Here is a 24,121-nt window from a genome sequence, read left to right as displayed (position 1 = left end):
GTGGTCTCACCAAGGCCCTGTATAATTGCAGCAAGACATCCCTGCTCCTGTACTCGAATTCTCTCGCTATGAAGGCCAACAAACCATTTGCCTTCTTTACCGCCTGCTGCATCTGCATGCTTACCTTCAACGACTGGTGTACGAGGACATTCGTTGCACATTCCCCTCTCTCAATTTATAGCCATTTAGATAGTAATCTGCCTTCCTGTTTTTGCTACCAAAGTGAATAACCTCACATTTATCCACATTATACTGCATCTGCCATGCATTTGCCCACTCACTCAGCTTGTCCAAATCACATTGAAGCATCTCTGCATCCTCCTCGCAGCTCACCCTCCCACCCAGCTTTGTGTGATCTGCAAATTTCGAGATATTACATTTAGCTCCCTCATCTAAATCATTAATATATATTGTAAATAACTGGGGTCCCAGCACCGATCCCTGCAGTACCCCACTAGTCACTGCCTGCCATTTGGAAAAAGACCCGTTTATTCCTACTTTGTTTCCTCTCTGCCAACCAGTTTTCTATCCATCTCAATACACTACCCCCAATCCCATGCCCTTTAATTTTACACGCTAATCTCTTATGTGGGACTTTGTCGAAAGCCTTTTGAAAGTCCAAATAAACCACTTCCACTGTCTCCCCCTCAACAACTCTACTAGTTACATTCTCAAAAAATTCCAATAGATTTGTCAAGCATGATTTCCCTTTCGTAAATTCATGCTGACTCTGTCCGATTCTGCTACTGTTTCCAAGTGCTCAGCTATTAACTCTTTTATAATGGACTCTAGAATTTTCCCCACTACTGATGTCAGGCTGATTGGTCTATAATTCCCTGTTTTCTCTCTACCTCCCTTTTTAAATAGTGGGGTTACATTAGCTACCCTCCAATCTGTAGGAACTGTTCCAGAGTCTATAGAATCTCAGAAGATGACCACCAATACATCCACTATTTCTAGGGCCACTTCCTTAAGTAGTCTGGGATGTAGATTATCAGGCCCTGGGGATTTATCGGCCTTCATTCACATCAATTTCTCCAACACCATTTCCCTACTAATACTGATTTCTTTCAGTTCCTCCCTCTCACTAAACCAATAAAATATAAGAACCATGCAAGTCTGAAAAGAAACATAGGAGCAGTGGACCATTTAGCCCACTGAGCATGTTCCACAATGTTGCCCATTCACTTAATCTATTAATATATCTTTGCAATTTTATGCTTCTATATCTCACTGCTTACAATACCACCAGTGTGTCATTGTGAAACTTGGATATGTGGCTTTGTAGCCCATCATCTAAGTCATTAATCAATATGGTCAATAGTCGAGGCTCCAACACAGATCCTTGTGGGACACCAATAGGCACATCCCGCCAATTGGGGTACCTGCCTTAATCTCTACCCTCCTGCCATTAAGCTAATTTCCTAACTCAGTCAATAATTTGTCTTCAATTCCATGAGCTTTAACTTTAGCATTCATCCAGTGCCTTCTGGAAATTCATATAAGTAACCACTATACAGATTCCCCTGTCCACCACTTTAATTACATCTTCAACAAATTTAAATCAAGTTCGTCAGGCTTGACCGACCTGACAAATCCATACGAATCTTCCATCAGCTGAAAATGTTCATACTTGTAGTCACACTTAATTACAGACTCGAGTAATTTCTGAGAACAGGTGTTAGGCTAACTGCTCTACAATTCCCTGGTTTTCCTATCTCACCCTTCAGGGAGTGACATGTGCAAGTTTCCAATCTAAAAGGATCATTCTCGAATCAGGACAACTTTCGAAGATTAACGTTAGGACATCTGCAATGTTCTCTCCAACATTCATTGAAAGCCTGGGATGAAAACTGCCAGATCTTGGGGATTTTTCATTCTTCAGCCTTAAGAGTCAAGAAGACACAGGAAGAGGCCACTTGCCCCATAGAGACAAGACCAGCTCTCCTTGGAGCAATCCAATCAATAACATTCCCCCACACTATCCCCATTGCTGTGCAAGTTTATTTTCTTCATGTGCCAACCCAGTTTCCTTCAGTACCATGATCTTCTTCATTACTGTTATTATATTTATATTAATTTTGGGAGTCCCTGACCCTAAAGTTTCCCTGAAATGTCAGACATTCTGGCTTCTTCCTGAACTGCAAATAATGAAGCCAAGTAATTACTAAGCATGTTTTTTTATTCTTTCATGGGATGTGAGTGTCACTGGCAAGGCTAGCGTTTGTTGCCCATCCCTAATTGCCCTTGTACTGAGTGGCTTGCTAGGCCATTTCAGAGAGCAATTAAGAGTCAACCACATTAGTGGCATTTCTTTGACGTCACTGTTGTTGTCACATCTATCCACCTAGTACTTTCAATTTTACCCTCACCCAGTACAATAACTTATCCAACATCGGCAATCCCTCCACTATCAACTCTCCCATCATTGCCAATCCCTTAACTCTCCATTGTCAATTCTTTCTTCAACACCATCCTTGCAGTACCTTCAACTCTCCCTCATTGCCAATCTCTCCAGTAACTTTTAGCTCCTATTGAAACCCATTTCTGTAATACCCTAACATTTCCATCGAAACTGATCCTCCAATATCCTGACTCTCAATAAAACTCATCTGTAAAATATCTAAAGCTCTCATTGAAAGCCATGACTAAATCTGCCTCCACCACACTTTCAGGCAGTGCATTCTAGACCCTAACCATTTGTTGCATAAAAATGTTTTTTTCTCATGTTGCTACTGGTTCTTTCAACCATCATCTGAAATCAATGTCCTCTGGTTCTCAACTCTTCCACCAATCTACATCCTATCTACTCTGATTTTGAACACCTAGATCAAATCACCTCTCAGCCTTTTCTTCTCAAAGGACAACATTCCTTGTTTTGCCAATCTACCCATGCAACGGAAGTCTCTCATCTCCGGAACCATTCCATTAAATCTTTTCTGTTCCCTCTCCAATAGGCTTTACATCTTTCCTAAAGTGTGCTACCCAGAATTTGACACAATGCTCCAGTTAAGACCAAACCAGTGCTTTTTAAAGATTCATCATAACTTTCCTGCTTTTGTACTCTACACCTCCACTTACAAAGTCAGGATCCCATAAGTTTTATTAACCGTTTTCTCAACCTGCCCTGCCACCATCAATGATTTATGCACATATACCACCAGGTCCCTCTGCTCCAGCACTCCCTTTAGAATTTGTATCCTTTATTTTAAGTTGCTTCTCCTCATTCTTCCTGCCAAAATGTATCACTTCACACTTCTCCACGTTAAATTTCATCTGCCATTCCACCAGCCTGTCTATGCCCTCTTGAAGTCCTATCACTATCCTCCTCACAGTTCACAATACTTACAGGTTTTGTGTCATCTGTGAATTTTGAAATTGTGTTCTGCTACACCAAGGTCTAGGTCAGAGATATATCAAGAAAAGTAAGGGTCCTAACATCGAGCCCTGGGGAACTCCATTCCATACTGCCCTCTAGTCTGAAAAACAATCCTTCATCACTGCTCCCCGTTTCCTATCGCTCAGCCAACGTCGTATCCATGCTGCTACTATCCCTTTTATTGCCGGAGCTATAGCTTTTCTCGTAAGTCTGATGTGTGGCACTTTATCAAATACCTTTTGGAAGTCTGTGTGCACTACATCAACTGCTTTACCATCATCAACACTCTATTACCTCATCAAAAACTCAAGCAAGCTAGTTAACAACAATTTGCCCTTAACAAATTGATGCTGGCTTTGCTTAATTAGTTCACATTTACCTATTAATTTTGCCCTGATTATCATTTCTAAAGGCTTCCCCACGACTGAGGTGAAACTGACTGGTGTGTAGTTGTTAGGCCTATCCTTGCATCCCTTTTTTGAACAAGGGTGTAACATTTCCAATTCTCCAAACCACTGGCACCACCCCTGAGTCTAAGGAGGATTGGAAAATTATGGCCACTGCCTCTGCAATTTCCACCCTTACTTCTTTCAGTGTTCTCAGATCCCTCCTCTTTAATAATTTTCAGCCTAGTCACTGTCTCAATACCTCTGACACTATGATTTTGATAGCATCTTCTTCCTTGGTAAAGACTGAAGCAAAGTACTCATTTCGTACCTCTCTCATGTGCCCTGTCTCCATGCGTAAATCCCCTTCTCTTTGCTCCTCTTGCTTCCTTTTCCATTCCCTGCACTTTGGACTCAGCCTGATTTTCTACCATATTATAAAGCTGACATTTATCAGAAACTTCCTGGTTCTGTTTCAATTTAATCCCAATAGCTTTAATCATCTGGGGAGCTCTAGCTTCCTCGCCCGCCCTTGGGAATTTAAAGCTATATCCTGGGTTCAGCAGATTGATGCAGTGATAATGTGGGTTCACATTACCTGCATACCTCAATGTCTTGGGCTGTTTGTGAGTTAAAACAGCTTTCTGCTGATGAGAGATGTATTGTGAAACAGGTTTAAGGTAGGGATGAGGATCTGAAGAAATGAGTAAAGGTCTTTCATCCATGTCTTAATAGTCCTGGTGAAGATGGTCTGTTCATTGTGTTTTTAATTATAAAGTCATTGGAAGAGCTTAAATGGATCAAGTAACCATGGTAATAGAATGATTAACAGAGATTAAAATAAACTAAGTGCATCCTCCTGGCTGCATGGTGTTATTTTTGATGTCGCTTCTGTGTGTCTTTTGATGTATTATGATTTAATGATAGCATGCATGAAATGTAGAGATCAAAGGTAGAATTGGTATGAATTGTGGGTAAACCATTACATGTTGCAGTCATACTGAATTGTGGAGTGTGATGTACCTGCATTTTCAGAGTGAATCATGAGCTCAATAAAGACTCATTTGCATATTGAATCATGTTGTGTGATCTCTCGTTAAAGATCTGATTCTGCAGTTGCTACAGCTGCTGTCTGTAATCTGGTGTTTAACAAAATGAATAGAACAAGAAAACAGATGCCATTTCCAACCAAGCTGTCTTACTTTGTTCATTGCACAATAGGACAAATAGCTCCTAAGTAAAGCTGCCCTTGGAACTGAGCCACTGCTCTTTGCCTTCAAAAGTTGGGCCCACAGCTGCCATGGCTTGGATTAGGAGCAGTGTTTGGTAAAGTACGCCTATGCTGGCCCATGGAATATTACCCCCACCCAGCCCTAAACACCTTCCTCTTGGGTGGAAAGCTTCCAGTTGCTGATTGCTTCTCCTTCCTGTCCCTTCATGGGATATTCCAGCCAGAGGCTCACTTTTAAATGGCATTTTGAATATTTCCCGATCTGATTTGTTTTGCTGTTTTTTTAAATTATATTTTGTTCGAAATGATTTTCTATTCCCGGTTTCTAAAAATGACAAAAATATCAATGAAAAGAAAAAGTAAGCTTGAAAAGGTCAGCAAGTAACCTTTCAATCTGAAGCTATTACAGCTTCAGAGCAGAGTAACTTCACCCCCCAGTGACCATCACTAAGTTCTACACTAGCGCTGATTTAAAAAGTATGTGCCAGTTGTGCACTGTCCCCAGAATCATGGCACTGCTTGAGAACGCACACCTTGCTACTGTATTGTTTACAGCAGTGTGGACAACAGACTGGGAGCGTGGCGATGGTGCCTTTCAGCTGTGTGTGTGTGCTCAGCATCGGATCAGGCTCCCCTGGAGCTGCAGGTCGCAGTTTGCGGATACTTGGAGGAAGCTCAGCCCCTGGGTGGTTCTTCAGGATATGGGCTTTACGTTTACTGGCACTCTTGTACACCTATAAAAGAAAATCCTAAATTAATTCCACAGATACAATCCAACATATCCTAAACATTTCCCCTACAACACACAACTCCATCCAACAGCTTTCACTTTTAAGAAACTTGACCTGTTAAGGAACCCCATTAAAGCAGTTGCAGAGCTACAAGCTGTATTACAAGATCATGTCATCATGCAGGACCTGGCCCCATGGACGGGGGTCAGTCCGGGTGGGACCCGACCCGGCCCTGGCCCCAGCCCCAGGGATGGGGTCAGTCTGGGTGAGACTCGGCACTTGTCCCAGGGATGGGGTCAATCTGGGTGGGACTCGGCACTTGCCCCAGGGACAGGAGTCAGTCTGGGTGGGACTCGGCACACCACATTATCATTCAAATGCGTACTTTCCAGTTTTAGTTCATATCATCACTGTGAAAACTAAGAGGACAGTGAGAGGAGAGAGAGAATAGAAACGAGGGTGCAGGAAGTATCAGCCAGTATTGGTGTAATCTTGGTATAATCTTTTCAATTCAAGGGACTGAGACATAATTAGGTGGAGAAGACATATAATTCTAGAAGACAAAGCTGGTGATAATTCAACATTTTTCCAAACTCGGAATTCTATCAAGGAATTGGAATGTCACATCTATGAAACAAAGATAAAGGCCTGCATTCACATTACACTTTTTACAACCACTGGGCGTCTCAAAGTGCTTTATAGCAAACAAAGTGTAGTCACTATTGTAATGTGGAAAAACAGCAGCTGATTTACATACAGCAAGCTCCAAAAACAGCAATGTGATAATGACCAGATAACCCGTTTTTTTCTGACCTTGAGTGATTAATATCGGCCTAGACACCAGGATGCCTGCTCTTCTTCAAAGTAGTGCCATGGGATCTATTGCATACATCAGAGCAGCCAGATGGGGCCTCAGTTTAACATCTCATCTGAAAGACTCCCCAGCTATCCAAAAGACAAAAGGCTCTCCAACAGTGAAGCACTCCCTCAGTACTGTATTGAAATTACAACCTAGATTTTTGAGCTCAAAGCCTGGAGTAGGCCTTGAACCCACAACCTTGTGACTCAGGGGTGAAAGTGCTGCCAACTGTGCCACAGTTGACATGCAAGGTTAAAGTCTATAAACAATAAACTAGGTAACTCTGTCACTTTGCTTCACAATAATAGTTGGAAAGCTGTTCACTGCCATAATAATAAGTATTTGGAAAGGACTGCTGTTAATATGGTAACGTAATTGTCATACTTTCCGGTCCCTTACGTTTTAAGAAGGAATTACTGAGTTTGCTTTGATAAGGTGGCACACGATAGAGTGCTGGTCAAGACTGAGCTCTCATGATATTGAATCATAAAAACTTACAGCATAGGAGCTCATCATTCATCTCTTTGTGCCTGCGCTGACTCTAAAGGAACTGTCTGATTTTGTCCGCCACCCAACCTTTTGCCCCCATAGCCCGGCAATTGAGTTTTCTTCAAGTATTTGTTCAGCTGCATTTTAAAATTTCTATTAAATTTGCTTCCTCCACCCTTCAGCTAATCAGTTCCAGATATTAAACAACCCTCTTGGAAAAAGTTTCTCTTCAATTCCCCTCTAATTCTTCTGCCAATTATTCTAAACGTATGATCTCTGATTACTGACCCACAGTTTCTTCTACTTGTGTTATCAAAACCCCTAATAATTTGGAATCCTCTATTCGGTCTTTCTCTAAGCTTCTCTGCTTTAAGGAGAACAATCTCATCTCATTCAATCTTTCAATTTAACTGAGGTCCTGTATCATCCTGGTAAACCACCTTTGCACCTTCTTCAAAGCCTTGACATTCTTCCTAAAATGTGGTGCCCAGAATGGCACACAATATTCCTGTTGAAATCTTTAATTTTTAATGGTTTAGCACGATTGCCTTATTTTTGCGTTCAATGCATCCCAGTGCATTTGCATCCCATACACTTTCTCAAACATTTCATCAACCTGCCTGCCAACTTCAGTGATTTGCGAATATGCACCCCAGGTGTCATCTGCTTTTGTACCAGTTAAATTATACTGCCCCTCCATGTCTTTCCTGCCAAATTGCACCACTTCACATTTACCCACATTAAATTTCATCTGCTATGTACCTGCTCATTTCACTAGTCTATACATCTCTTCCTGAAGTCTGCTGTCATCCTGCTCAGTTCCCACTCAATTGACGAGTTTTATATTATCCACAAACCTAAACTTTACTCCCTATACCAAAGTCCAGGTCATTTATATACAACAAAAAAACAATGCTCCTAATACCAACCCTGTGTGACCTCACTGCATACCTGAAGATGAAGTGGTTCCATAGACAGTTTCTCATGTTAGCAGATATAACTAATGACATATCCCAAGGGTTAGGGTTTGGAATCACTGCCAGCATACTGCAACTAACAATGCAAGGGACATGAAAAATTGGTGGATGGGGTGGGCGGGGGAGAAGGGGATGTCCTTCCCTTGTCCCAGTATTGGCAGAAATCACTCCTGCCTTCTCCTTACCAATGCACACTGCCCTGTCACATTACTATCAGTAGCCACACCTGCCCTGTTCTTACCTTGTCACAGTACTGGCAGTAATAGTCCCTGTTTGGTTTAATGATGGGCAATGTTAACTCTGGCACATCGTCTATCCTAATATCTGGGTGTCTTTTTGACAAATGATTCACCTGAAAAACAGAACAAGCATCATGAGAAAATAAAAATGCACCTTTATGACAATCTGTGCTCCACGTATAACCCATCTCTGTACATATCTTCTGAAGTCCAGGTCTAAAATTATGGAATGTGCAATCTATCTATGCACCAGCAAGTTTTCTCTGGTAATGGGTTGAGAAATGATGATCAATATTCTTTCATTTTCTAGACATTGTTCTATTAATTTCCCTCTTGGCAGCTAATTCCCAAAAAACAGTTCTCATTGATCAGTGAGAGCAGGAGATGAGCTCAAAGGAAAACTGCAAATGTTGGAAATCTGAAATGGTAAACGCTGGAGCTAGACAGTAGGTGACTCAGCACCTGTAGAGACAGGACAGGTTATGGCATTGGTGTGTGTAGCATCAACTGCTCTGTTTATACAGAATGTATGGCTTCAAATAGGAGGGCAATGAAATGAAACACTTTTTTTTAATGATATTGCAGCCTGGACTTTTCCAATCATGCCTGACGATTCACTTGATCCAATGTCTTTATGTGAGGCAGTTTCACCCCATCAGAGAAATCTATCTGCCATCTTAAAACTCTCCCATAGCAATAGTTAAAACTATAAGTCAGCTGAATTTCGAGTTCTTTCTGTATCACGCTCATCATATGGGAACATCTCAAAGTTTCACACAAGCAATTCAATTACAGTGTAGCCATTCGGTCTAAATAACCTTCCACAAACAACTATAAAATGGGTGAACACTGAATCTGTTTTTGGTGGTGTTGGCTTAGATAACTGACAAAACCCTGTTCCTCTTTAAATAATCAATTGATCTCTAACATCCATGTGAACCAATGGAACAGTCAGGCGGCCACAGCTTCCAACACTTCACCTCAAGAATGGCACCTTCAACAATGCAGCAATCCTCAGGTCCACTTTCAGGGTCGCGTGTTAAGCTGCACTTTGTTAGGTTCAACCCTAATATTATCATCAAACCTGCTGACAAGGATGGTGCTGATGTTATCTCGCAGACTGACTTCTACCTTGCAGAGGCTGAAAGCCAGCTCTCTGACATTATCCTTTACCTTCCCAGAGCCCCACTACCAAACATCAAGTCATCGTCTACAGGACTGCCAACGACCTCATCTCCTCTGGAGATCTTCGCACTACAGCCTCCAACCTTATAATCCCCAACTTCCATTTTCCCTTCCTTGACTTCTCTATCTCCATTTCCAAATAGGGGCAATCAACAAATGTTCACTAAGTCTACAAACTCCCAAAGCTACCTCGACCAACTTCTTCACATCCTGTTTCCTGCATTCTCCCAGTTTCTCCATTTCCTTCACATTTGGTCTGATGATGCAACCTTCCATACCAATGATATGTCTTATTTCCTCAAACCACCACAGGGGTTTCGCCCATCGTGACTGTATCCGTCCCATTTCCCACAGTTCTGCTCTCACCCCTATCCCTTAAGAATCAGGATAGGCTTCCCTTCATCTTACCCTTGTCCTCATATTCTACCCCACCAGCCTTCACACTCACCTTCTGCTCCCCTTTCAGCATTCTGAAGTGACTGTTCATTCCACCGCACCCTGGTCTGTTACTCAATTACCAACAAAATCCCCTCCCCTTTCTATGCCACCTTTCCATGCAGGGATACAAGATGTAGCACCTGTCCTTTTACTTCCTCTCTCCTCACCATACAAGGCTCAAACACTCCATCCAGGTGAAGCAGTGATTTATCTATTCTTCTTCCAGTTTAGCATACTGCTCTACATTTGGGAGATTAAATACAGATTAGGTGACTGCTGTGCGGAACACCTCTGTTCAGTCCACAAGCATGACCCTGAGCTTCCAGTGGCCTGTCATTTTAATTCTCCATCTTGCTTTCACGCTGACATCTCTGTCCTCCTGCAGTGTTCTGCTGAAGCTCAATGCAAGCTCGAGGAACACCACCATATCTTTTGATTAGGCACTTTACAGCCTTCCAGACTCAACATTGAGTTCAGAAATTTCAGACCGTACCTATGCTGCCATTTTATTTCCTTTCTCTTTGAAGGTTTTGGTAAACTACCTTGTTTTCCCTTTCTTTGTTTTCAGCTGTTCATCATTCTGCCATTCGTACCGCCTCTAGATATCTTTTGTTCCTTTACGTGTCCCTTCACCACTCCTTTGCCCTTGCACTACCACTACTCTTGTCATTTAAACTCTCCTGTCATCTAACTTATCACAGACCTTCCCTTTTCCCAACCCTCCCCCTTTTCACTTGCTCAAACCCTATTACATTTCTAACCTTCTGCAGTCTGATGAAACATTAACTCTGTTTCTCTCTCCACAGATGCTGTTTGACCTGCTCAGTGCTTCCAACATTTGTTGTTTCTATTTCAATTTTCCAGAATTCACAGTATTTTGCTTTTGCTCCTGTTCCATGTTGCCTGACCTTGCTGGTTACGCCCTGGTGTGGCACAGCATCAAAGGTCTTGCTGAAACCTTAATACATAGCACCCATCAAACCTCCTCTCAACAGCGGGAGTGATTTTTCCTGAAGAAGCAGTCGCGCCCTCCCAGAAATCATGCCCAATGCCTCCATCTCCTCCTTCCAATACCTTACACATAGCAAATGTTAAACTCCCCGGTTTGTTTTTTCCTGGGATATTCCTATTCTCTTTTTAATGATGGAGTTTTGGCAGCTACTTTCCAATCCTTGAGCACTGTTTGTTTCTGGATAAACACATTAGTATTGACAGGGGCTGTTTCAACTAATCACTGGTCAACACCTGCATTTTAGGCACATCCCATCCTGCCAATATTTACACAGTAACACTCACAAAATATATTACAAAAAAAAACATGATTCTGTTGTTTGATACCTAACAAGTGGGTGAAAGGTTATTGGGGGTGAAGTTGAGGTTACAATCAGATCAGCCGTGATCAGCCTACTCCTGCTCCTAATTCCTATGTTTGTATGATGTCTGTCAGGACGGTTCCAGCTTTAGCATCTGGGTATGTAACCCAAAGGTGCAAAGTAAGTTACGATCCAGTTACACAACTAACTGCAACAGGTGAACAGCAGGTGCCAAGTTACACAGCTTCACAGAGCAAACACTGGTTAAATAATTAATCAAGTTCCAGCACTGACCAGCATCCCACGCCTCCGAAAGCCCATCATGCAGGCACGGCACTTGAACATGAAGCTCTCATAGTCAGTGGAAGGGATCTTAGGTTTGAAAGGCTTGGACTTGTGGATGCGGCCAGCATTCTTGGCCTCCCGTTCAGGATTGTGCATCCGTTGCATGTGCTCTTTCAACTTGTCCTTCCTCTATCAACAAAACAGACAGAACACCGATCAACACTTGAGGTCAATGTATTAGACAAACAGATAGATGCATAACTTTCACATCAGAAGACATTTCAGTTCAAACCAGTTTGACAGAAAAGTACTTTACCGGTGTTGAATAATTAATTTCTACTCTTCATCCTGGAGACAGCATGTGAGGGGTTAATGACCTGGGGTCAGTCAGGATATTCCTCAAAGGGAGTTTAAGGATCAGTGCTGGGGCTTGCTGTAATGTTCCTGCCATTCACAGTGAAAGGCAGAGAATCTTGGCACGATGCATTGGCTTGCTGGTCTTCACAAGTGAAAATTATTAGGGCAATTCAAAGCTTAAAGTGTTAGCTAACTGTGTGTTTAATATTTTAAGGAAAAATCAGCATTTCACAATTACATTTTATTCTCTGACAATTTCAACATGTTAAAACTGCATTCGTGAGGCAGCTGCTCCGAGGGCAGTTTCTAGCTGTGGGACTGACAGCTCAATTAGCCAGTGGCAGATGTGGTCTACTGGCCATGGGATCAGGGATCCCCTGGCCTGTCTCTTTTCTGGAGGTTGAGAAGTCTCCCGCCAACTGTTTCTGGGAGCCCATTGAGCTTGGCTCCCAGAGAGGGTGGGGAGCTTCTCCCCACTGTCTTCTCTAAGGGAGGGCCAGGGGCCCCCTACCTTTGCTCCTGAAGAGGGCAAAGAGCACCCTCCACCTGCCCCATTGCTCCTGGGACAGATTCTGACTGCTCCCAGTCAGCCAGGTTCCAGGTAAGTCAGGTCATGATGATCAGCATGACCAGCACAGGGAGTCAGATTTAAGGCCACCCTGCAGAAGAGCTCAGGCAGCTTCGAAACTGCAGCATGCAGTATTTTCATTAGTTTGTGAAGCGCTGCTCAGCTAAGTTTGAGAGTTAATGCAATGTGCTTTTTCATACCATACAGGGCTTATTAAAATAAACCAAGTATTGATTTAAGGCCTGGGTCACTGATTAAGTGTACATTCAAATCATGTGATACTAAAACAGATTATATTAATCCAGTCTTAAATAAACATAAGGGTTCCAGTCACAAACCTTGAGTCTAATGTCCTATCTAATTTCTGTTTGCTGTGTGCGTCCTTCTTGTTGCACTACATGGTCCCTTTAAGATTGGTGCACAGCCATGCATCTTAAATGTCTGTTGCTTGTGTGCAGCCTGTTTATTTCCTGCATTGCATACTCCTGATTTCCACTCGATTGTGCACCCATGCAGTTTAGAGGGAACACTATTTGGGACCATTACCAGATTTAAAAAGCACCATGACAGAACAGGAAAGAGAGGAACTGATAGAAACTTCATCCTCTGGTGCAGGAGTCTAGGACAAAGGACACAACCTTAAAAATCAGAGCCAAACAATTCAGACTGACAGCAAGAAACACTTGCTCATGCAAAACGTATATGGAAGTCCCTTTGAATACAAGTATGGAACTCTCTCCCTGAGACCAATAGATTTTTGATAGACAGGAATATGAAGGGATGTGAAGTCAACGAGTAAACGAAGCTAGGATACCGATCAGACATGATCTCACTGAATAGCAGAATGGGTTCAAAGGGATGAATGGCTTCCTCCAGCTCCTATGGGAATGGCTGGTATCAGTGAGAATTTTTTTTTTTTTTTTTTGTTTTTGCGTGACTTCTTGCCCTGCTTGACGTTTTAATCGCTTTATCACTTCAAAACTTGACACCGAGAGTTACAAAGGTATTAATTACAAGTTTTACATACATGTTAGCCCACTATAAATGCGTCACTATAATTTTTGGTAATGCCTTGCTGTCAATTATAATGGAAGTTGCCTAAGTAAACATTTATAATGGCAATGTTACCAGTGTAAACAGTAGTTTGTCATGCTGTAACTGCACACTGGGTGATGCTGCAGTATGACTCTCAGCAGGGCTGGAGCCAATCTATTACCATTTGTTATTTTTATTGTCTATAGTTTTCCTGTGGGTGAAAAAGCAAAGAGGTTTTTAACATAATCCTGACCTGCCACTGAGCTACTCACTTCCTGCACTGCTGCTACCGTGGGCCAGTGCCATGTTAGTTTAATACTGAAAACACGAAATGTCATAATATCATAATTCTCACAACACTTTCGGAATTAAATTGCCAGCTTACTATCAATCATCAGACATGTTGAAGCAAGCAACAGGCCCCAGACTGCCTGTGGTCTGGAGAGAAGGGGATGGGGCAGGGGACTGGGCAAAGAGGACCAGGACTATCCAAGGAGATGGGAGAATAGGAGTGAAGGCAATAGTGAATTAGTGATGAACGAGGTGTATAGAGGCTTAGTATAAAGGGAACGATGATTGCCTGATTTAGTAAGAGGTGGGGATGTGGGAAGGGCATTTGTGGTGTGCATGCATTCGCTTCCCATTCACCATTTCCTTTTGCCACCTGATACCTTTCAGGAGTGCAGGAGCATAGTAGTCAGCGGACTAGTAATCCAAAGGCCTAGGCTAATAACGCACACAAGTCCAATCCCGCCAGGGAACTAAAATTCAGTTAATTAAACACATCTGGAATGAAAAGCTACAACCAGTAATGGTGACCATGAAAGCCATCTGGTTCACTAATGTCCTTTAGGGAAGCAAACCTGCTGTCCTTAACCAGTCTGGCCTCTTATTGACTCCAGACACACGGCAACATGGTTGAATCAACTGCCCTCCCTCCCCCAACCAAGCCGAGCAATCCACATTAGGGATGGGTCTGCCAGGAATGCTCAGCTTCTGTAAGGGATTAAAACATCAAGCAGAGTAAGAAGTTATGCAAAAAAATATGGGGATGAAGGTGAATCTGGAGGTGGACAAGGGGGCAAAAGATTCAGGAGTGAAAATGGGATGGGGTTTAGGTGCGTGAGACGAAAAGGCATCAAGCTACAATAGGAGTCGATGGGGAATGATAAATGCAACTGGATAGAGGCTGTCCAGTGAAATCTGTTAATGGGTAAAATGATAGATGACTGGTGGGAGATGATCAAGAAGGAATTTATGATACAAAACTACCCTAAGGTGCAGGACCTCGATTTGCTAAAAGCAAGCCATGGACGACCAAAGAGGTAAAAGATAACATGAAAGGAAAAGCATACAAAACTACAAAAAAAACACTGAATTTGGCAAATGGCAAAGATACAAAGAACAGCAAAATGTGACGTAAAAGGTAATAAGAGCTACAAAGGGAGTATAGAAATAAACTTACAAGGAATTTCAAAATCAGCAGCAAAACTTTTATCAGCAAAAAAGATGGTCAGGAGTAATGTAGGTTGAGAACAAGCTCAAGGGGCTAAATGGCCCACTCCCATTCCTGTCCTATGGAGAGGGCAATAACGAATGGGGAGTGGCCAGTAGTTGTGGGGGGTGGTGCTGGGAAGGAACTGTAAGGGACATAGCAGTGGAAAAAAGCTGGAGGTGCAGAGGAAAATTCTCCTCCCAACAAAAGGAGAACGGCAAAAGGCAGAATACCAGAAGTCAGAAAGAGAACATAGGAACTGCAAAGGCACACCCAGAATCAAAAAAAAAATCCCGAGAGTAACAGAGATCCAGGAGAGGGAGCCAGAAACACCAGGACGTCACAGACCCACAAGGCCGGCCATAAACTGAATAATTCCACTTTATTTTAAATCCTTTCCTATCTCGTCAAAACCAAATTGTTCCTTTGCCAGTCCATTCCTTTCTCACATTATGCCCAACCTTCAACTTGGTTAGTAATGTCACGGAAGGCCTGCTAGTACATGATAGGGTCCCCCTTGTCCTCACTTATCACCCCACCAGCCTCCGCATTCAAAGGATCATCCTCCGCCATTTCCGCCAACTCCAGCATGATGCCACCACCAAACACATCTTCCCTTCACCCCCCCCGACGGCATTCCGTAGGGATCGTTCCCTCCGGGACACCCTGGTCCACTCCTCCATCACCCCCTACTCCTCAACCCCCACCTATGGCACCTCCCCATGTCCACGCAGAAGATGCAACACCTGCCCCTTCACTTCCTCTCTCCTCACCGTCCAAGGGCCCAAACACTCCTTTCAAGTGAAGCAGTATTTCACTTGCATTTCCCCTAACTTAGTCTACTGCATTCGTTGCTCCCAATGCGGTCTCCTCTACATTGGAGAGACCAAACGCAAACTGGGCGACCGCTTTGCAGAACACCTGCGGTCTGTCCGCAAGAATGACCCAAACCTCCCTGTCGCTTGCCATTTTAACACTCCACTCTGTTCTCTTGCCCACATGTCTGTCCTTGGCTTGCTGCATTGTTCCAGTGAAGCCCAACGCAAACTGGAGGAACAGCACCTCATCTTCCAACTAGGCACTTTACAGCCTTCCGGGCTGAATATTGAATTCAACAACTTTAGATCTTAAACTCCCTCCCCTCATCCCCACCCCGTTTCTCCCCCCTCCCTTTTTTTTTTCCAATAATTTATATAGATTCTTCTTTTCCTACCTATTTCCATTATTTTTAAATCTAAAACTAAAGCTTTGTTAGTCTTTCCACCCCACCCCCACTAGAGCTGTACCTTGAGTGTCCTGTCTTCCATTCTTAATTAGCACCTTTCTTAGACAATATCACCACCTTCAACACCTCTTTGATCCTTTTGTCTGTAACATCTTTTGATTATCTGCTCCTATCACTGCTTGCTTATCTCCACAATCACCACACCCTCAACTTCTCTCTCTCCCCCCGCCCCCCCACCTTAAACCAGCTTATATTTCATCTTTCTCCTAACTATGCTTCAGTTCTGCCGAAGGTTCATGAAGACTCGAAACGTTGACTGATTTCTTCTCCACCGATGCTGTCAGACCTGCTGAGTTTTTCCAGGTAATTCTGTTTTTGTTTTGGATTTCCAGCATCCGCAGTAGCTTTTAGCTTTTTGTTTTTATCTCTGTGTTTAATTGACTGTCACCTCTCTTCAAGAAATGCCCTCTCTGAAGAAGTATGGTTCTGTTCTCCGACAGGATTTCCGCCTGTCTCTTCTGCCCTGCTCACCTTCATTGCTTTCCATTTCTCTCCTGGTGTTTGACAAGGTGTTTACTAAAACCCGCTTTCACAGCCATATCTCCTTTCTCAGTGACTGTCTCCGTCTCCGACTCACCCCACGTGGATTTCAACTGAAATTCCATCCCTCTTGTTTCGAACCCACCCAGGATTATAGGTATCTCCGGGACATAAAACGTTTCTCGGACTGCTGTTCCCGTCGCATTCTGAGATCCACACTCAGTGCCATGCGCCGCCATATGAACACACTCAACCTCTCCCTCCAGCAGCACCGCCGCACCCTTTTTCAAAGCTGCGCGTGCCCCCAGTTTCATTTTATTCTTCGCCTCATCCGTCGCCTCAACAAGAAACTTTTTCTCTTTCTCTCAAGTGCTAAGGAACGCAAGCTCCAACAACTCATCGACACCAACACCCATCTGGGACCCTCCACCCCTGCTTGTCCCTCCGTCCTCACCCCCTCTTCCAATCCCAGCCCCAGCCGCGTATTCACTATACCCCCTGACCTTCCCCTCTCCGATGCTGAACGTTCAGTGCTCAGCAAAGGACTTAGTTTCATACCCTTACGCCCTCATCTCAATGAATTTCGGGCTCGGCATGATGCTGAACTCTTCTTCCGCCGTCTTCGTCTCCGTGCTCACTTCTTTGGGCAGGAGTCCTCTCCCCATTCAACGGATCCTTTTACCCACCTCCAATATTCTCCCTCCACCTGGACCCCTCCCTCTGGATTCTTACCTTCTCCTGATCTTTTCATTGAGAACTGTCGGCGTGACATTAGCCATCTCAATTTCTCTGCTCCTCTCACCCATTCCAATCTGTCTCTCTCTGAACTCACTGCACTCCATTCTCTCAGGTCCAACCCCAACATTGTCATCAAACCCGCTGACAAGGGTGGTACTGTTGTTGTCTGGCGCATTGACCTCCACCTCGCGGAGGCTGAGCGTCAACTCGCAGACACTTCCTCCTACCTCTCCCTGGACCATGACCCCACCACAGAACATCAAGCCATTGTTTCCAGGACTGTCACTGACCTCATCTCCTCTGGAGACCTTCCTCCCACAGCTTCCAACTTGATAGTCACCCAACCTCGGACGGCCCGCTTCTACCTCCTACCCAAAATCCACAAACAGAACTGTCCTGGCAGACCGATCGTGTTAGCCTGTTCCTTCCCCACGGAACTCATTTCTCGTTATCTTGACTCCCTTCTCTCTCCCCTTGTCCAGTCCCTTCCCACCTACATCCGTGATTCCTCTGACACCTTACGTCACATCAACAATTTCCAGTTCCCTGGCCCTAACAGCTTCCTCTTCACCATGGATGTCCAATCCCTCTACACCTCCATCCCCCACGAGGATGGTCTGAGGGCCCTTAGCTTCTTCCTTGAACAGAGGCCCCAACAATCCCCATCCACCACTACTCTCCTCCGTCTGGCTGAACTTGTTCTCACACTGAACAATTTCTCCTTTAACTCCTCTCACTTCCTCCAAATAAAAGGTGTGGCTATGGGTACCCGCATGGGCCCCAGCTATGCCTGTCTCTTTATGGGGTATGTGGAACATTCCTTGTTCCAGTCCTACTCCGGCCCCCTCCCACAACTCTTTCTCCGGTACATCGATGATTACTTCGGTGCTGCTTCATGCTCTCGTCGGGACCTGGAAAAATTTATTAATTTTGCTTCCAATCTCCACCCCTTCATCATTTTCACATGGTCCGTCTCTGACACTTCTCTTCCCTTCCTTGACCTCTCTGTCTCAATTTCTGATGATAGACTGTCCACCAATATCCATTACAAGCCTACCGACTCCCACAGCTACCTCGACTACAGCTCCTCACACCCCGCTTCCTGTAAGGACTCCATCCCATTCTCTCAGTTCCTTCGCCTCCGTCGCATCTGTTCTGATGACGCTACCTTCAAAAACAGCTCCTCTGACATGTCCTCTTTCTTCCTTAACCGAGGTTTTCCACCCACGGTCGTTGACAGGGCCCTCAACCGTGTCCGGCCCATATCGCGCGCATCCTCCCTCACGCCTTCTCCTCCTTCCCAGAAACATGATAGGGTCCCCCTTGTCCTCACTTATCACCCCACCAGCTTCCGCATTCAAAGGATCATCCTCCGCCATTTCCGCCAACTCCAGCATGATGCCACCACCAAACACATCTTCCCTTCACCCCCCCCTGACGGCATTCCGTAGGGATCGTTCCCTCCGGGACACCCTGGTCCACTCCTCCATCACCCCCTACTCCTCAACCCCCACCTATGGCACCTCCCCATGCCCACGCAGAAGATGCAACACCTGCCCCTTCATTTCCTCTCTCCTCACCGTCCAAGGGCCCAAACACTCCTTTCAAGTGAAGCAGTATTTCACTTGCATTTCCCCTAACTTAGTCTACTGCATTCGTTGCTCCCAATGCGGTCTCCTCTACATTGGAGAGACCAAACGCAAACTGGGCGACCGCTTTGCAGAACACCTGCGGTCTGTCCGCAAGAATGACCCAAACCCCCCTGTCGCTTGCCATTTTAACACTCCACCCTGTTCTCTTGCCCACATGTCTGTCCTTGGCTTGCTGCATTGTTCCAGTGAAGCCCAACGCAAACTGGAGGAACAGCACCTCATCTTCCGACTAGGCACTTTACAGCCTTCCGGGCTGAATATTGAATTCAACAACTTTAGATCTTAAACTCCCTCCCCTCATCCCCACCCCGTTTCTCCCCCCTCCCTTTTTTTTCCCAATAATTTATATAGATTCTTCTTTTCCCACCTATTTCCATTATTTTTAAATCTAAAACTAAAGCTTTGTTAGTCTTTCCACCCCACCCCCACTAGAGCTGTACCTTGAGTGTCCTGTCTTCCATTCTTAATTAGCACCTTTCTTAGACAATATCACCACCTTCAACACCTCTTTGATCCTTTTGTCTGTAACATCTTTTGAATATCTGCTCCTATCACTGCTTGCTTATCTCCACAATCACCACACCCTCAACTTCTCTCTCTCCCCCCGCCCCCCCCCTCCCACCTTAAACCAGCTTATATTTCATCTTTCTCCTAACTATGCTTCAGTTCTGCCGAACGGTCATGAAGACTCGAAACGTTGACTGATTTCTTCTCCACCAATGCTGCCAGACCTGCTGAGTTTTTCCAGGTAATTCTGTTTTTGTTTTTGTTTCTGTTTTTGTTTTGGATTTCCAGCATCCGCAGTAGCTTTTAGCTTTTTGTTTTTACATCTGCTAGTACCTGCACCTGTACTAACCTAGTCACACCTTAGAATGTACACACATTTTGAGAGACTTGATTTTAGGCAAACATCTTGCACCAGTAACTGACGCTACCATTCGTTTCGAGAAAGCAGGTCTGAAGCCTGAATGTTGTTCTTTGACAAAACAACAACATCATTTTGAGTGGCCTCAGGCTGAGCTTAAATGTAGCAATTACATTTTATTTCATCATATTCCTGCGACGTAGCCAAATAATACATTAGGTGTTAAACAGTCTAACACTACTCTTCTTACATCACACCATCAGATTTATTGTGGGCCACACTATGAAAGACCCAATTAAATAATCACACGTGTATATATATACACACACACACACTTACTATTAGTGAGAGTTGTGGACAGTATTCTGGAGATACTTACTTTGAACTGTTTGCCACAAGTGGAGCAGAGGAAATCTTTGCGGTCAGAGTGTCTCAGCATGTGTAGTCGGAGCTTGTCTGGCCGACAGAAGGCCTTGTCACATTCTGTACATTGATAAATCTTCTCAGAATGGAAGCTGCGAATATGCTTCTTTATCTGCACATTGAAAGATTTCAAAATTATATCAAAAATAAACTGCATTGTTACAGAGGCACCTGAGGTACTACAGTAACTAGACCATGACTGTTCACCAACACAAAGCAGCAGTGTGTATTACACAGTATCAGTGATAGTCAAAGCACCTACGAAACAGTTTACTGTTCCTGCATTTCAGATATGAAAGGAGGATTTAATTAAATTCACAAAAGTAGAAAACGACCAAGACCCACTCCCTTCCACACTCCACCATATCCACACTCATTTCCTCCTACACTCCTCCCCGACTGCCTGCACCAACCACCACTCCTTGATACCCTCCCCCCCAACTATACTTAGCTTGTCACACCCACTCTTTCAATGCTGCCTTTGCTTTCTTATCACACTTCCCTTGCCTCTAGTTTAATCAATACTACTAATCAATTCTAAAGTAGCCATCAATCCTCAGAATCGTCATCTCTGGCTCCTCCTTAATTCCAGACCTTCATTCTTCCTGCATGCCTACAGTGTTAAAATCAAGGCTCGTCATATCAGTTTTTACTCATGATCGTTCTTTTTAGGATCTCCAAATTGTAGAACTTTGACCACAGCTAGTTTTCTCTTCCTCTTGCAGCCTACCAATTTTTAAAACCAAACCTTTGTATCTGTCCTAGCTCAGTTATAACTTGTTGAGTTACTCTCTCTTCCTCCTTCTGTGTTAATCTTTGTCACTCACTGGCATTTTGGATTTCACAAAGAATACTTTGGTTTCGTTCTTTAAGGGCCCTCAGTCAGGTGCTCAACCTTATTTCCATCAATGTAAAAAGATTTAGCTGATGAGCCCCTTCAGAAAGTTGATAATAATGAGGATGATTAAAAACACTCTCAATTACCCTTAGCATGCAGAATGGCCAACTGCGGCTCAGTAATAGTTTTGAATACAACATTCAAAATGCATCTTCATATACGCCATTATCAGCTTCACAATGACTTTGTTAAACAGCCAGTAAATACACTCAAATCCTTTTTCACCTTTAAGAATAGGCACATTTTGTCCTCTAGTAAGCTGCACTTTCCATTCGTATAAAGAGAAAAGGAAGTTTGAATTAATATAGTGTCAGTCAGGACCTCAGAAGTCCCAAAATGTTTTATGTCTTCAGTGCAGTTCCTGTTCTGTGGGAAAAAATGCTAACCAGTTGTTGCACAGCAAGACTCCAAAAATAGCCAATCCAATGAATGACTAATTAATCTGTTTTGCAGGTTGCTGATTGAGCAAGGAATGTTTGGCCAGAACACTGGGAAAACTTGCTGCTCTTCTTCAAGCAGAAAGATAGATTTGCATTTCATAACACTTTTCACAACCACCGGATGTCTTAAAGTGCTTCAGAGCCAATGAAGTACATTTGAAGTGTAGTCACTATTGTAAACTCAGCAGCCAATTTGCACACAGCAAACTCCCACAACCAGCCATCTGATAATAACTGGATAACCTGTTTATATGATGTTGATGGAGGGATAAATATTGGCCAGGACAGCAGGGAGAACTCCCCTGCTCTTCTTTCAAATAGAGCCATGGGATCTTTGACATCCGCCCAAGCAGGCAGATGGGTCCTTGGTTTAATGCTTCATCTGAAAGACGGCACCTCCAACAGTGCAGCACCCTCTCAATGCTACCCTAGAATATCGGCCTTGATTTTTGTACTCAAATCATGTGGGACTTGAAACCAGAACCTTGCAACTCAAAGGCGTACCACAGGTGACACTCTGATACTAACAGTGACATGGGAAAGTTGAACAAGCAGATAGGACCTTGGTTTAATAAATCAACTGAAAGACAGCACCCTCTGGCAATTCAGCACTCCCTCAGTACTACCCTAAAGTGCCATGAGAGCTTGTGATGAATTCTTAGAGTGGAGCTTGAGCTCACAACCTTCTGGCTCAAGGTGAATGAATGTACTAACTGATGCAAGCTGAGATTTACTGTCTGCTAATTGGTTGAGTACCTTTCCAATGTCCTACTCAACAGGGATAAGCGCACCATCCTCTTCAGAGAAAGACAATAAGCCTTATGTAATGAACCACTGTCATTCAGCAGAGATGAGCCACTGTGGCACAAATCAGGACTGAGAACCTTCATAACCTGTAAGGCTCTGTGTACTCTGTACTCCGCCATGGTGCAAGAATGCAATGAAGCATCAGTAGAGGAAATTTTTAATCCTTCACTTGCAACATGGAATTGAAGCTTGGCATTGACTTGCATTAAGCTGTTTTAATTCAGGCACACTCCCTAATCTGACCCCAGAACATGATTCATTCACATGGGAGGTAGGGAACCAGATTTTACCACCCTGCAGATGCATTCAGGTTGCAACCTGAAATATTCTGCAGTCCAACATATACCTACACTACATGGACTGCAGTGTTCACGGTAGCGGCTCACCACCGGACTCTCAATTAGGGATGGACAATAAATGCTAGCCTTGTCAGCTATGCCCGCAACTCAAAAATGTATTGAAAAGAAACCCTGCTTCAAATGGATGTCACATTGACCACTCATATCTAAGTTTGAAGATCGGGCTCGTCACGTTACCCTGGGCTAGATCTGCTGCTTCACTAGTTTGACCAAGGACAAGAAAAGTAACTGATCAAACAGATTCTGTATAAATAGACCAAAAGTCTGTAATTCTTGGCCCTTGTCTATTACAGAACAGAGAGCAATTGGTCAAGCAAACTTGCAATAATTGTCAGTGTGTGGCTGAAAGTTTTTCATGAGTACACATGATTCTGCAATATGTTAATGTGAGTTTTATACCAAGTACCAAGGGTTAGTTAGGGCAGTGAGTGTCTGACCCACAGTGACAAGGTCCCAAGGATTATCCCTCATGTTAGAGAAGTCAATTGGTTTGTTTTTTGCTTGAACTAATTAAAAGGAAAATACATTTTGATCTGAAGATTAGTCATTTAGCTTAATAGCCAATTGGACATATGGAAATTGGGTTTGTATCCATACAGGTGAGTTTGTGTAATTCTCTGGCTTACACAATGAGTTTATTGGTATTATTGGATGCAGCACTATAAACTTGAACGAAGTATTGTTATTTCTGTGTAAAAATTTCCACTTCAAAAGCAAGAACCGGAGTTAGCGGAGTTCTGGTATGTGGCCAAGTAATCAGTTTTAAATTGTGTTTGGGCTACATTACATTGTGTAACTGTTTAGACAGCAACACAAATGGTGCAAGAGGATGAAAACCAGCAGGATTTGTCAGTAAAAGACAGAACTTTACCCAACTAATGTCAGAAGCCTTATTACATGCAAACATACTATAATATCATAAAGGTTAACAAACTCCTTACAGACTTTCCTTATCCTAATTACCTTTACATTTTTACTCATATTTACTAGGCTTTTTCTTTTCTAAGTGAATAGATTGTTCTTGTAATCCAAAAATCTATATTTCACATTTGCCATTTTGAAGGAAGTGGATGTTTGACAGAACGAAAGGATGTTTGATTCAGTAACCACATTATAGTAATTATCTCCTGCAATGTCGCTGAGACTTACAGCAGCTGGAGTCTGAACACAGTTCCAGTAACTCATATACATTTTGCATCTGCATACA

The 24,121-nt window shown here is 43.5% G+C and overlaps 1 protein-coding gene across 2 annotated transcripts in view; it reads right to left on the bottom strand.

Moving 5' to 3' along the window:
• The window catches only part of prdm10 (PR domain containing 10), a 200,775-nt gene that overhangs the window by 27,156 nt on the left and 149,498 nt on the right, over nt 1-24,121 (bottom strand). For both annotated transcript variants that reach the window (XM_078530687.1, XM_078530696.1), the window contains 4 exons: nt 20,367-20,522; nt 11,522-11,701; nt 8,294-8,404; nt 5,530-5,730 (listed from right to left, as the gene is read on the bottom strand). In XM_078530687.1, the coding sequence (XP_078386813.1) occupies nt 5,530-5,730; nt 8,294-8,404; nt 11,522-11,701; nt 20,367-20,522 (648 nt within the window). The remainder of the gene's footprint in view (nt 1-5,529; nt 5,731-8,293; nt 8,405-11,521; nt 11,702-20,366; nt 20,523-24,121) is intronic.

The sequence above is a fragment of the Cetorhinus maximus genome, chromosome 2, assembly GCF_964194155.1.
Source record: "Cetorhinus maximus chromosome 2, sCetMax3.hap1.1, whole genome shotgun sequence".
In the NCBI taxonomy this organism is placed as follows: Eukaryota; Metazoa; Chordata; class Chondrichthyes; order Lamniformes; family Cetorhinidae; genus Cetorhinus; species Cetorhinus maximus.
Note: the sequence above shows the minus strand (reverse complement) of the source record. Positions and strands in the feature narration are given on the sequence as shown.